A 14757-nucleotide genomic window follows, 5' to 3' on the forward strand; every position below is an offset into this window, starting at 1 on the left:
GGGGGGGGGTCTAGCACCCAGGGAAAATTCTGTTTATAATTAACCCCGTTTCTCTGTCCCCTCAGATGGTGTTTGACCCACTGGAATGTTTCCAGCATATTCTCCTTTTTTTTCAAATTTCCACTGTAACCAGTTTCTTTTTACTCCTGCTTCCCTGTCCCCTATGTCTCGTCTGGCCAGATTGTGGTCCTCAACAGGGCTCTTACATTTGGGCAAATTCAGGAGCAAGATCCAGGTCCAAATTGCAGCCTTAGTCTCTTCAGTGGGGAGGCTGTTAATGTTCGATTTGAGAACAGTCAACCTGCGCGAGCAGTATGCTAAATATAAATTAAACGAGGATTGCTTGGCTTCACACATGGCTGTACTCAATGCACAAATGAGTCCTGAACTGCAAGCAGCATTTTACTTGTTGACCGCATAGTTAGGTTAAGGCAATACCTTTGTCCACGAGAGAGCGTTTCGGAAGTGGGTCATGTTGCCCAAGTGACGAGGTTTCCTATCCCTATGGTTACCTGGTCAGGGGTAAAACAGACACAACATTCCCTGTATCTGGGACCAGTGATCTGATTTCCGCCTCTGCAGAATATCACGTTTGCTTCAGATTTTAAGCAACAGAAACAGGACTCTAACGCATCGAAAGAAATGGCAAAGCCTTTCGGGGACTATTATGATACCATATTCGAAGACAAGCTGATGTAAGTCAGATGCTTCCCCCCACCCCCCACCCCCGTCTTACTACTTTGCAAATCGCTGCTGTTTTGCGGAGTAATCGGGTGAAGGAATTCCTTTTGCTTGACAATTACATTAGCTCGCGACAGAATAGACTTTGAATTTGCAAACTTTTTTTCCTCACTTATTTAGGTGTGTGTGGATTGCAGGAGAAATGTAACGCTGTCTTATTGCGAATTATAATGGCAGTAACTATTAGTGGATTGCTACATGCACGCAGAGACCTATTGAAAAACAAGGAAGTAAAGGACTTTTGTTATGTTGGGAGGCGATGGCAACTGGGGGGGGGGGGGGGGGGGTCGTTCTCTTTGGGCGGAGAGAGTTAAGGGGGATTTAGTAGAGATGTTGAATGATAAGGGGTTTTGATACAGTAAAGCAACGAGCAGCTGTTTACAAGGAGAATCGAGATGACCAAAGGACACAGATTTAAGTAATTTGCAAAAGAATAATAGATGGAATGAGAATGTTGTTCTGCATTACTGTCTGAAAGTGTGGAGGAAGCAAATAACATAATCACTTTTAAAAGGGAATAATTGTAGGGGTGAGATTTGCAGGGACTTGGGAAAAGACAAGGGATTGGGATTTATTGGACAGTTCTTTCAAAGGGCTAGCACAGGTAAGCTGGGCCGAATGGCTGGAAGGAAATGGGTTCCAGGATTTTGATCCAGCAATGGTGCCCTCGTTTTGTTTTTAACCAGGGGGTGAGTTTTGCCGTTCATCTTGAAGTCCTGCTCCCGGGCTGAAAGTGGGAGCTGACTCCACTTTTGTAAGTGCCGGGACGCAGGGCGACACATTGCCGCAGTCGGCCTACAAGCCAGCCCCCAGCACCTGCCAGCTCAGTCAGGGGTCTGGCAGCTCAGCAGCACCACACTGCCACCAGTGGTGGCTGCTGAAGTTGCAATGAAAAGGCAGAGAGAGCGCCTCAGTAGCGGGCACACATGGAGAGAAGGTAGTTAGGCTGGGGGAGCCAGGGCGGTGCTATTGTCTCAGGGCTGACCATTTCCACCCTCTTGAACCTGGCAGTCTCTCCATGCAGCAACAGGCCATTCCGAGGCGGGTAAAATGCCGTGGAGGCGAGAAGGAGCTTCCACCTCCCCCACCCATTCCCGCGTATATTTATTGCCAATTCTCCCACCTGCTAACTCGCCCCCCCCAGTGGGCTAGGGAAACTCAAGCCATAATATTGGCAATAAATATGAACCCAGGTAAGGTGGCAGGACAATAGGTAGCTGAATTCTATTTGTGAATTTCAAAGGAATTCACATTTAGGTGATTATAATTAAGGTATAAAGTTCCAGACATGAATCTGTAATTCTACAAAACCTGAAAGTGCCTTTACCAATTTGAAGTAACATTTTGTTTTTTTCTGGTATCAATGGGTATGTCTCATTATTGTTTTCCTGTGTGGTCATCAGTAGGTAATAAAGCAATTTTCTCACAAGTCTCAACTCCTTATTAGGTTATATTTTTGTGCGAACACAACACAATCTGTATATACTTGTAATACTATTCATGCAATGTTGACCCTCTCAAACAGAACTGGCAGCCAGGTGAATAATGATATGGAAGGAATAGCAATATGAAAGAGGGAATCTAATTGCTCAAACCCTACAGGATTCACTTAATCACTACATTTAAACAATAATGAACTAGCCTTCAAAGCCTTACTAAGCAGGCCTTTCTTTTGATTCTTCAAAAATTCCTCTCAAAAACTGTTTTTTGTAGCTCTGGTTAATCTGCTTATAGGAACACAAGAATTAGGAGCAGGAGTAGACCATTTGGCCCCTCAAGCCTGCTTTGCCATTCAATATGATCATGGCTGGTCTTGGGCTTCAACTCCATTTTCTTACCTGCTCCCCATGGGCGGGATTCTCTGGGAATCGGCGGGGCGGGCAGAAACAGCACAGTGGAGTGGCGGGAACCACCCCGGCGTCGGGCCGCCCCAAAGGTTTGGAATCCTCTGCACCTTCAGGGGCTAGGCCGGCGCCAGAGTGCTTTGCGCCCCGCCGGCCGGCGTGGAAGACTTTTGGCGCTGCACCAGCCGGGGCCAAAGGGACTCCGCCGGCCGGCGCGCGTCCGCGCATGTGCGGGAGCGTCAGCGGCTGCTGACGTATCCCCACGCATGTGGGGGGGGGGGTTCACCTTTGTGCTGGCTATCGCGGAGTCTTACACGGCCAGCGCGTATGAATGCACAAGCCCGCCCGTGGATCGGTGGGCCCCGGTCGCGGGCCAGACCACTGTGGGGGCACCTCCTGGGGCCAGATAGCCCCGTGTCCCCCCCGAGGACCCCGGAGCCTGCCCGCGCCGTCATGTCCCGTTGGTAATGGACCAACTCCAATTTACGCCGGCAGGACCTGCATAGAACGGGCGGGACTTCGGCCCATCGCGGGCCGGAGAATCGTCGGGGGGGGAGACCGGCGCAGCGTGATTCCCGCCCCCGCCAAATCCGGCACCGGCAGGGGGTCGGAGAATCCCGCCCCATATCTCTTAATTCTTTTCGAAACCTAAAATCTGTCTATTCCAGCCTTAAATGTACTCAACAATGGAACATCTACAACGATCTCGGATAGAGAATTCCAAAAATTCACAAGCCTTGAGGTGAAGTAATTTCTCCTCTTCTTAGTCCCAAATGATTGGCTCCATATCCTGAGACTGCGCTGCCATGTTTTCGATTTCTCCACCAAAGGGACCAATCTTTCAGCGTCCACCCTATCAAACCCACTCAGAATTCTGTTGGTTTCAATTAGTTTGTCTTATTCTTCTAAACTCCATGGAATATGAGCCCAATTTACTTACCCTTTCATCATAGGACACCCCCTCGACCAATCTAGTGAACCTTCGCTGTACCACCTCCAATTCAAGTCTGTCCTTTCTTAAATGTGGAGACCAAAACTGCCCAGAGCATTCCAGGTATGGTCTGACCAAAACCCTGTACAATTGTAGAAAGACTTGTTTATTCCTGTATGCTAATCCCTTGAATGGCCCAAGATGTCATTTTCCTTCTTAAATGCTTGCTGCACCTGCATGCACTCTGCGTTCCTCGTGCAAGCATACCCGTTTCTCTTTGAACACCATCTCTTATAAGTTTCACACATTTTAAAAACTATTCTGCTTTCCTTTCTTATGTCCAAAGTGAATAGCATCGCATTTCCCCATGTTATTATTCATCTGCCATCTTGGTGCCCATTCATTTAATGGTTTTAATAGGTTTATCCCATTAAAACCTCCTTGTATTCTCCCCACAGGTCAGCTTTCCACCTAGCTTGATATCATCAGCAAATATAGATACATAACTCTCTGCCTAGTCATTAAGTCATTAATATAGTTTTTAAATATCTGGGGCCCCAGCACTGATCCTTGTAGCGTTCCACTTAGTCACTGCCTGCCAGCCTGAAAAGGCTCCATTTAGGTCTACTCTCTGCTTTATATCCATTAATCAATCCTCTATCTATGCTAAAATATTACCTCAACTCCATGAGCCCTTATCTTGCCTATTAACCTTTTTGTGGCACCTTATTGAATGCCTTTTGGAAATCTAGGGATACTACATCTACTGTCTCCCCTTTATCTGGCCTACTAGTTACAATTGTAAAAAACTCTGATAAGTTTGTCAAACAGGATTTCCCCTTAGTGCAACCGTGTTGACACATTCTTGTGCTAAAGTTTAAGAGATCACAGAAATGGCAGCACGGTGGCCTAGTGGTTAGCACAACCGCCTCACGGCGCTGAGGTCCCAGGTTCGATCCCGGCTCTGGGTCACTGTCAGTGTGGAGTTTGCACATTCTCCCCATGTCTGCGTGGGTTTCGCCCCCACAACCCAAAAATGTGCAGGCTAGGTGGATTGGCCACGCTAAATTGCCCCTTAATTGGAAAAAATAATTGGGTAATCTAAATTTATAAAAAAAAAGAGATCACAGAAATACAGTGCAGAAGAGGCCATTTGGTCCGTCAAGTCTGAACCGACACATGAAAAGCATCGACCTTCCTACCAAATCCCATTTGCCAGCACTTGGCCCATAGCCTTTAATGTTATGACGTGCCAAGTGCTCATCTGGATACTTTTAAAGGATGTGAGGCAACCCACCTCTACCTCTCTCCCAGGCAGGGCATTCCAGACCGTCTGGGCAAAAACGTTTTTCCTCGCATTTCCCCTAAATCTCCTGCTTCTCAGCTTGGACATGTGTGCTCTTGTGACTGACCCTTCAACTAAGGCGAACAGCTGCTCGCTATCCACCCTCTCCATGCCCCTCAACCTTGCACATCTGTCTGTCATCACCCTTTGTCTCCTACAACTAAGCCAGTTTTGAATCCACCTTATCAAATTACCTTCTATGCCATGTGCATTTGCGCTCTTTATAAGTCTCCCATGTGGGACCATGTCAAAGACTTTGCTGAAATTCATATAAACTACATCAACTGCACTACCCTCATCTAAAGACCTGGTCACCTCAAAAAATGTAATCAAATTTGTTAGGCATGATCTCCCTCTGACAAAGCCCTGCTGAGTACTCCTGATCAAACCTTGCCTCTCCAATTGGAGATAGATTCTCTCCTTCAGATGTCTCTCCAATAGCTTCCCTACCACTGACATGAGACTCAAAAAAATGTAATATTTAAGAACTTGTCATGCGCATTAATTGACAAATCATAAATATTTGCTGTAACAAGTTATCCTTGGAGCAAAGGAGATTGAAGGGAGAGTTGATAAGAGATGTACAAGATTATGGCAGTTTGGATAAGGTAGACAAAGAAAAACTGTTCCTATTAGCTGTTTTAACAAGGAGCCTGGGACACAGATTTAAGGCAAGAGATATTGTGAGCAAAAACATTGTTCTGCAGCAAATGGTAACAACTTGGAATTTATTGTCCACAAGGGTGGCGGAAGCAGCGATGACCAATGATTTTAAAAGGAAATTGTTCAGGCACTTGAGGGAAGTTAATTTGCAGGGCTACAGGGATAGTATTGGCATGGATTAAAGATTAGTTAGCTGACTGGAAACAGAGTTGGCATAAATGGGTCTTTTTCTGGTTGGCCAGATGTGACAAGTGGTGGTTCACAGGGATCGGTGCTGTGGCCTCAACATTTTACAATTTATATAAATGACTTGAATGAAGGGACTGAAGATATAGTTGCTAAATTTACTGACACAAAGATAGGTAGGAAAGTAAATTGTGAAGCAGACGTAAGGAGGCTACAAAGATATAGATAGGTTAAGTGATTGGGCAAAAATCTTGCAAATGCAGTATAATGTGGACAGATGGGAGGTAGTCCATTTTGGAGGAAGAAGCTTATTATCAAAATGGTGAGAGATTGCAGAGCTCTGAGGTGCAGAAGGATCTGGGTGTCATAGTGCATGAATCACAAAAGGCTAGAATGAAGGTGCAGCAAGTAATTTTTAAAAACTAATAGAGTGTTATAATTTATTGTAAGGAGAATTGATTACAAAAATAGGGAGGTTATGCTTCAGTTGTACAGGGCATTGGTGAGACCACAGGCCGGATTCTCCTCCACTGGTAACGGAGTTGCCGATGTGGCGGAGAATCCAGCGTAGGGCAAAGATGGGATTGACACCAATGGCAGCTTCGAGGTTCACAGCACCGTACTGGCAGGTGGATGCAAATGGGTCAGTGAATCTCCAGTCCTCCTGGCTGGGAATCACGTGGGTGAGAATTGGAGCAGGTATTTACAAGCATGGCCCTAACCCCGTGGGCCTTGCACTGGGCCAAGGGATTAACTCTTTAAGTGAGTTGTCCCCAACGCTAATCGGAGGGCCATCCCTTCAGCCCACAATGCAAATCCAGCAAATCTCTTATGGGGGGCTTCCACACAGGGGCCTCTGTAATTGGGGTTATCTGGTGGCGGTCTCTGTAATTTAGGGGTCGCTGGTGGGGCTCTCTATTACGTAAATCTCTGGTGGCTGGTTGGTGTGGGCGAGGGGGTCGGGTCACCCTCATAATGTTTGGGGGCGGGGGTGGTGGCCCAGAAAATCCCCTGGGGGTGGAGGAAACTGAATTGCATTGCGGGGACAGCCCCCAGAATAGGGTTGGGGATTGGGCATAGGTAGGGTGGTCTTTCGAGGGGTTGGTGCAGACTTGATCGGCCGAATGTGGGGATTCTACGATTCTATGATGATTCGATGAAAATAGATTTTTGATTAACAAGGGGGTGGAAGGTTATCGGGGGTAGGCAGTAACGTGAGGTTGGTGTTACAATCAGATCAATTGTGATGTTATTGAATGGGGAGAAGGCCTGATGTGCCGAGTGGCCTACTCCTGCTCCTGTATACTGCTATTTTGGAGGGGAACTTAATGGATTGGTCTCAAAAAGCTGGCATGAACACGCTGGGCCAAAGTACCATAGTTACTCTATGACTCTATAACTCAGCTCATTTGGATTCTGGAGCGAGTAAATGCATAGGAATCATGGAGATTGTCAAAGAAGCTGTCACGCCAGAGTAGAAGTGAATTTTAGGCAGACATTAAGGAGACGAGAAGAATAAGTCTTTGAGCGAATGGTGAGAAGGGTTCTGTGAGGCATTGGAAAGACATTGAAATTGAATAAATTAAATGCAGAAAGGGTGGCACAGTGGCGCAGAGGTTAGCATACTAGGCGCCAAGGACCTGGTTTTAATCCCGGCCCCTTAGTCATTGTCCATGTTGAGTTTGCATATTCTCCCCATGTCTGCGTGGGTCTTACCTCCACAACCCAAAAGATGTGCAGGGTTGTGGGGATGGTCACACTAAATTGCCCCTTAATTGGAAAAAATTATTGGGTAATCTAAATTTTTTAAAAATTAAATGTAGAAAATTGAGCAATAATGTTTATGAAGTGTGTGATTGTATTTATGTGAACCTGAGATTGGCCGCATTTGAAATAAATTGTGGGGTGCCACTATTGTTGTGTAAGTTATGGCACCAGTTTCTACATTTATATTGCAAAAAGCACATCCAAAGGTTGATGGCACAATATAATAAATTAAATTTTAAAATTCTTGACTATTTTGAAAATCTCGTTATGTTGCATATAATTCTGTGAAGTGAAGCTGAGTTTGAAAAGAGTAATGATCTATATAAACCTTGAATTGTTTCTCTTTTCTTCAAAGTAACATGCCAGAGCACAGAGAGCTCCCTTCAGCTAGCTTCACTGCGTTATTGGAGAAAAGACAAGAATTGGAGGAGGTTGAAGCAGCGCTTGCTATTCAAAAGGAGGTAAAAGAAACTGGGAGGGCAAAGGTTAAATCTGTGTCCATAAACCAAAAAGAGAATATACTGAAGTATGATATTCAAAATCTCCTCTCTCCCTCAGATTTTACCTCCAAAAAAGAATCACCGTTCTATGTGTTGAAACAGTTTATGAATTAGCAAATGCTGTTCAACACATTTCGACATTTCTCCAGGTCATTGGTTTTGCAGTTTAAAGTCTACCATACTGCATTACAGCATATTTCACCCAGCAGCGATGGTGTTTCACTGCCAACTGTTGGCTGTCAATCAGTACTCCATTTAGAAAGGAAACCTTTGAACGGTTAGAGTTTATGATTAACTTCAGAAGCCAAACACGTAGTTTCAATCTGACAGAGGTTATTCAGCTCCTTTCTGAGTACTTAAACATTTATCACCTTGGGAGGTTAATTGTTCCATACATGAGCAATTTTTAATGGTTTTATTTTCAATTCTGATACTATTAGTGATTATCTGATCTTAAAATCGTATTCATCGTAGAATTTACAGTGCAGAAGGAGGCCATTCGGCCCATCGAGTCTGCACCGGCTCCTGGAAAGAGCACCCTAACCAAGGTCAAAACCTCCACCCTATCCCCATAACCCAGTAACCCCACCCAACACCAAGGGCAATTTTGGACACAAAGGGCAATTTATCATGGCCAATCCACCTAACTTGCACATCTTTGGACTGTGGGAGGAAACCGGAGCACCCGGAGGAAACCCACGCACACACGGGGAGGATGTACAGACTCCGCACAGATAGTGACCCAAGCCAGAATCGAACCTGGGACCCTGGAGCTGTGAAGCGATTGTGCTATCCGCAATGCTACCGTGCTACCGTATTGCAATACTATTGTAGATAATGCAGAGCGCTGGAAAGGTAAGTCAAAAGTTGTTTATTTCCTACTCACAATTAGGAAATACAGTAACCAAGCAACACTCCAAGTCCCAGCCGGGACCACCCTGAGATGCCGGCATCCTCTTGGGCTGGCTTTTATTTCGGGGAATTAACCAGCCCCGCTGTTGGGCCTCCGTCCCCCGGAGTGGGGGGGGCTTGTATTTCACGAGCCCCATGGAGAGATCCGCTGGGTCATGGGGGGCGGGGGGGGGGGCGTGTTTATAAAATAAACAGGGCTGGTTTAGCTCACTTGGCTAGACAGCTGGTTCGTGATGCAGAGCGAGGCTGGCAGCACGGGTTCAATTCCTGTACCAGCTGAGGTTATTCATGAAAGAGTCTGGTGCCTTCTCAACCTTTTCCCTGCCTGACTATGGTGATCCTCAGGTAAAATCACCACAAGTCAGCTCTCCTCCTCAAAGAGGACAGCAGCCTACGGTCATCTGGGACTATAGTAACTTTACCTTACCTGTAACAGACACATCATTTCATTCATGTTTGCAGTACACATTTCGCACATTGTTCACCTGGAATTAACACCATTCAACACAAGTTAAAGACACTAGTATTTAGAAGTTGGATCTGAAATAACATCGTTAGAAATGAATACATTTCAAAGACTGTAGCTACAGATTTGTCCATGTCTCAAACAAGCAAGTAAGCGTGATGGAAGGGAGCTGCAAAATTATTGGGCAGAACAGAACTCTGGTACAAGTGCCCAGATGTTAGCGAGGAGGACTTTTCAGGGTTGACTGGGAATGGCATGTGTGAAATGATCCTGTCATAATGTACACATCAGTATATAATGGTGCAGACACACACTGACTGACACACTGCAAGACCAATCAACACATACAACACAGCAGCCAATCACCAGTTAGGGCACGCTCACTATAAAGCCAGAGGGCACTAGTTTTCCCGCTGATTCGGGATGCAGCCTCTGAGAAGCTCAGAGCTCACAGCTTGTAGCACAGATCTTCACCATGTGCTGATAGTCTAGACTGGTCAGGATAGCCATAGGTCTTCAGTTTAATCTAACATAGTGTCAACCCACAGTGAAAGTATGTTCAACAGTTCCTAGCTTAATAAAATAGTGTTGTACTATTTCAAGTGTTGGTAGCCTGTATGTGTTACTTCTAGGGTAAACGCAGTCTCCACAGATCCAGAGTACCCAACACATCAGATCCATTAAATCAGAACAATGTGGTTCAATTAGAATCTTTTTGTTTTAAAATTTGTAATAGTTCCCCTCTTTCCCCAAATTCGGCCAGAATGAAATGAAATGAAAATGGCTTATTGTCACGCAAACACAGGGAGAATGTGCAAACTCCACACGGACAGTGACCCAGGGCCGGGATCGAACCTGGGACCTCGGCGCCATGAGGCCGCAGTGCGAACCCACTGCGCCACCGTGCTGCACTGAAAGAGCTTCATTAAGCACAGATGACTTTAACTGAACTGATTGCTGTTATGTCAGCAAATGTTGCAACCATTTTGCACAGCAAGGGATAACCAATTAATCTCCTTTAGTCCTGTTAGTTGAGAGAGAATTGTTAGCCAGAAAACCCTGCAGGAGAACTCCATGTTCTTCCAGAAATAGTGGTATTGGATCTTGTAACATCCACTTAAATGAGTGGAACAGGCTGATGTCTGGTTTAATGCTTTGTGTATAAGGACAACAGCTGTAACATTGAATCATTCTTTGCTACAGCACTAAAGTGGACCTAAGATTAGTTCATGCCCAGAAGTAGGAGCACTACCAAGTGAGATACGTTGCCCAATAAAGACGCAAGACACCACAAAGAGCAGGGATAGATCTAGCATTCCAAGTGTGGTCCAAGACTAATTTTTAGTGTAGAACTACTAAGTTCACTTTGGCTTTGAAGCTTTTGGTTATACATCCCTTATTGTTACCATATTGTTACCATATTGTGCACCATTTCGTCTTTAATATCCTCTTAAAACCTACCTCTGTAACCAAGCTTTAAGGTACCCCCAATAACATTCTTTGGTTTGCTGTCAATTTTTATCTGATCATGAACATGATCCAGTGAAGTGCCTTGAAATATTTTCCTACCGTAAACTTGTAATGCAAGTTGTTGTTGTAACTAGTTACTAAACCCTACCAAACATTCTTTAAAGATTTTTAAATTTTATTTTGTAATCATATTTACTGTTTTAGGTACTGTGTTGAATATCTATCTAGTTTATGGTCATGTTAATAATTTAGAAGTCATTTTTAGTTCTGAGAAGATTAAAGTTTTGCTGAAGAAAATGCAATGAATCTGACTAAAGCCGATTGAAGACTATTACGTTTAAAAAGTTAGGACTATGTTGACTTCTGAGGTTAACAGTTAGAAAGAAAATATCATAAAATAGTAGATGGGCTTACAGAACAGGAAAACTGGAGACATGGGTGCGATCTACCCAGAGTCCTGTAGTGCGCAAGATTAGCTGGGTGTTTTCCAGCACCGAGGAACACCCCGCTATCGAACTCCTTCCGGGTAGATCGGTGACCTCACCGGTGAACGCACGGCTGCGGCCGCACACTTAACCCCGTTTTCTGTACGAGGAGCTCCGCTCATTGGAACTCCTCAGTGCCGCAAGAGATCGGGATGCCATTTAAAAATGGCATCCTGATCTCTTGAGCCCCCAACACAAACCCACAAACCCTCACCAAGCCCCAACTCACTATAAGGGGGTCCATGGACCCCCACCCCCACACCCTTCCCAAACCCACGCAGGACACCCTCGGCACGATCATTGCCGTGCAAACAAATGCCAACTTGGCAATGCCAGCCTGGCACCTTGGCACTGCCCCTGCCAGCTGACAGTGCCACCTTGGTAGTGCAAGTCTGGCACCTACAATGGGCGGAATTCACATTGTGATGTCTCATGAGGTCACGTTAGATCTTACGAGGCACGGCAAGCCGGGTAGATCCAAGACGTGGGATCTCCCGGCATCTACTAGTCGCATTGCATGGCGAGGTGCTGCTTTCTGGGCACAACGCGACTGGTAGATCCCACCCATGGTGTCTACACTGCTTGCAACAAAGTAAAATCAACAATATGTTTGTTTTGGAGTTAGATCTAAATTAGTTTCAAAGTATCCAGTGAACCATGAAAGGTTATGTTTCCATGGAGATGGGTAGAGCTAGGGGAGGGAGTGTTTCGCACCACAGGAAGAGGCTCCATGCTGAAAAGCTATTGCCAGTAACAGGCTTCAAGCAGTTACAATATAGAAGAGCCATACAGTGCAGCCAAGGGTTGGGTATGGTTTGGTGATGGTGGTGTTGGGGTTACGGCTTACAGAGAAATCATTGGTGCCATTCCATGCAGTTAGGGCTTGGGAGTAGTTCTTGGGAGCTGGAACGATGGTGGAAAATCACTGGTTCTATCCTGGAAAGAGTTGAGGCTCAGGAGAGGCCCTGGAAGCCATTTACCACTTGGGGTAGCCGAATGACAGATGTTTCTGGAAAACAAGGCGTGGTGCCAGCTTGATGAAACTTGCAGTCAATGAAAGAACATAGAACATAGTGTTCAACATATTCTGGTAAATAAAGGTGGGAGTGCATGTTTTTGAATGGTATAGAATGCAGTGTCAGGAGAAGAGACTAAACCTTCAAGAGGTGAGCAGTTCTTGAGGCAGTCTGATTCAGAGCAGCTTTTGTGGAAATTCAGAGGCTAGATATTCAAAAGTGAGGAGTTGAAATCCCTTATGAGGAAGACTGAGGTTTAAGAACATATTGTGACTCACAGTGGTCACTAACATCTGGGTGTGTTGCTTAGAAATCTGTGGTAACTGTCTTGGTTGAATTTGCCATTTTGTGTGCCCGATGATGTGTATGACCACAGTTTGTCTATTAATTTATATTCATAAATTCTGAATGTTTTTCTTTCCTGACTTTGTACAGTAAAATTTATTTTCATATTTTAAAACTGTGGAATCTTGTTGCTTTATTCTCCTAGTTGGTAACTAGGATTTCAAACTTTATCTGCTTTAAACAGTAAGTTGCTGGTCCCTAGCTGGACCATATCTCTGCCAAAGTACATTACGTTAGACATCTTCATATTGAATTCTATCTGACAGTCAAACATCAGGGGCGAATTCTCCGACCCCCTGGGTCGGGGCCAGCGTCAATCCCGCCCCCGCCGTGGTCCAAATTCTCCGCCACCCAGGAATCGGCGGGGGCGGGAATCGCGCTGCGCCAGTCGGCGGGCCCCCCGCGGCGATTCAGGTGCTGACAGGCCTTTCCCGCCGGCGGGAATCAAAGCACGTCTGGTGCTGGCGGGATTGGCGGCACGGGCGGGTCCCGGGGTCCTGGGGGGGGGGGGGGGCACGGGGCAATTTGGCCCCGGGGGGTGCCCCCACGGTGGCCTGGCCCGCGATCGGGGCCAACCGATCGGCCGGCGGGCCTGTGCCGTGGGGGCACTCTGTTTCTTCCGCCCTGCCATGGCCTTCACCATGGCAGGGACAGAAGAGACCCCCTCCCCTGTGCATATGCCAGTATGACATCAGCAGCCGTTGATGCACCGGCGCATGCGCGGACTTCCGCCGGCCGGCGAAGGCCTTTCGGCCCCGGCTGGTGGGGCGCCAAAGGCCGTTCGCACCGGCCGGCAGAGCGGGAACCACTCCGGCGCGGGCCTAGCCCCTAAAGGTGCGGAGAATTCTGCACCTTTGGGGAGGCCCGACGCCGGAGTGGTTCACGCCGGGTAGGGGAGAATCCCGGCCCAGAGTTCTATTTTACTGTCTGTTACCATCCAATACTATTTTATTCCCATTCTCTTCCTGAACCTAATGGTGCACTAAGGCAGACTTTCTGTCTCTCTGGTCTGTCACCAGAGGCTCATAGCTTGAGGGGCGCCACTCCACACCAAGCTTGGCTGACCAGGAGTCTCGCCCTCTCTTAGCAACCTGGCTGTTGATGTGTGGGAGGGATTTTCTCAGGTTGACATTCAACCTGTTTGGCCGCATTATGAATGCACCTTCCTTGGCCATCAAGTCCTGGGCTGGGACTCAAAGCCAGCTCTTCTGGCTCAGAGGCAGGGACACTACTCACTGTGCCATAGGGCCTCCCATACAATTTTATACCCTCAGCAAATTTACAGGTTCTGTATTGGTGAGACTATGATGCACTGAATTCCATCACACCAGCGAATTGCCAATTTAACCCCTGTTGTCGTAGCTAAATGTTTAGCAGAAGTTAGGCACTTGCCCATATATGGGAGGGAAAATTGAAATGACATATTTCACAACAGCAAATTACTGCGGAGGCTGGAATCAGAAACAGAAAATACTGGACAATCTCAGCCGGTCTGACAGTATCTGTGGAGAGAGAACGGAGCTAACGTTTCGAGTGTGGGTAACTCTTTGTCAAAGCAACATATTTCATACCTTGTATCAATTGCTGAGCCGATTCTCTCTACTGTAACTGGTGAATAAAATAAGCATTTGTAACTTCCTCTAGTGATTGACCAGTCACTCCTTTTCCTAAGAACTGATCATTTGTAAGAACATTCTGCGTATGTTTTTTAAAAAAAATGTCATATTTCTCCTTTGATAGGAATTCCAGGTGAGACGCAAACTTTTGCAACAGAGAAGAGAGGATCTAAACAAAAAGGAAGAAGAGCTAAAACTATCGGTTATCAAGTTTAATAAGTTCTTGGAGGTAAACATTTGGCAGCATGGACTGGCGAGGCCATTTTGATTATATTAGTCGGTTTTGAAAATCACATGGCATAATTCTTCGTGTTTAATGATGACTCTTATTCTGCAACTCTGTAACCTATTTATACTTAATTCTTGTGCTATGTTGTACATGAAGCCAGCCTGCTCCTACAATAATACAGCCCAAAGGTCATTTTTTGGATAAATTGATCAGAAAGTAAGTGGTATCAAAAGTAGCAGTA

General features: G+C 46.0%; 1 protein-coding gene across 1 annotated transcript in view; it reads left to right on the plus strand.

Moving 5' to 3' along the window:
• Positions 1-547: 547 nt before the first annotated feature.
• cfap73 (cilia and flagella associated protein 73) overlaps positions 548-14757 on the plus strand; it is a 35570-nt gene continuing 21360 nt past the window's right edge. The window contains exons 1-3 of the mRNA XM_038790459.1: positions 548-695; positions 7833-7938; positions 14412-14516. Of these exons, the coding sequence (XP_038646387.1) occupies positions 643-695; positions 7833-7938; positions 14412-14516 (264 nt within the window). The 5' untranslated portion in view covers positions 548-642. The remainder of the gene's footprint in view (positions 696-7832; positions 7939-14411; positions 14517-14757) is intronic.

The sequence above is a fragment of the Scyliorhinus canicula genome, chromosome 1, assembly GCF_902713615.1.
Source record: "Scyliorhinus canicula chromosome 1, sScyCan1.1, whole genome shotgun sequence".
Lineage (NCBI taxonomy): Eukaryota > Metazoa > Chordata > Chondrichthyes > Carcharhiniformes > Scyliorhinidae > Scyliorhinus > Scyliorhinus canicula.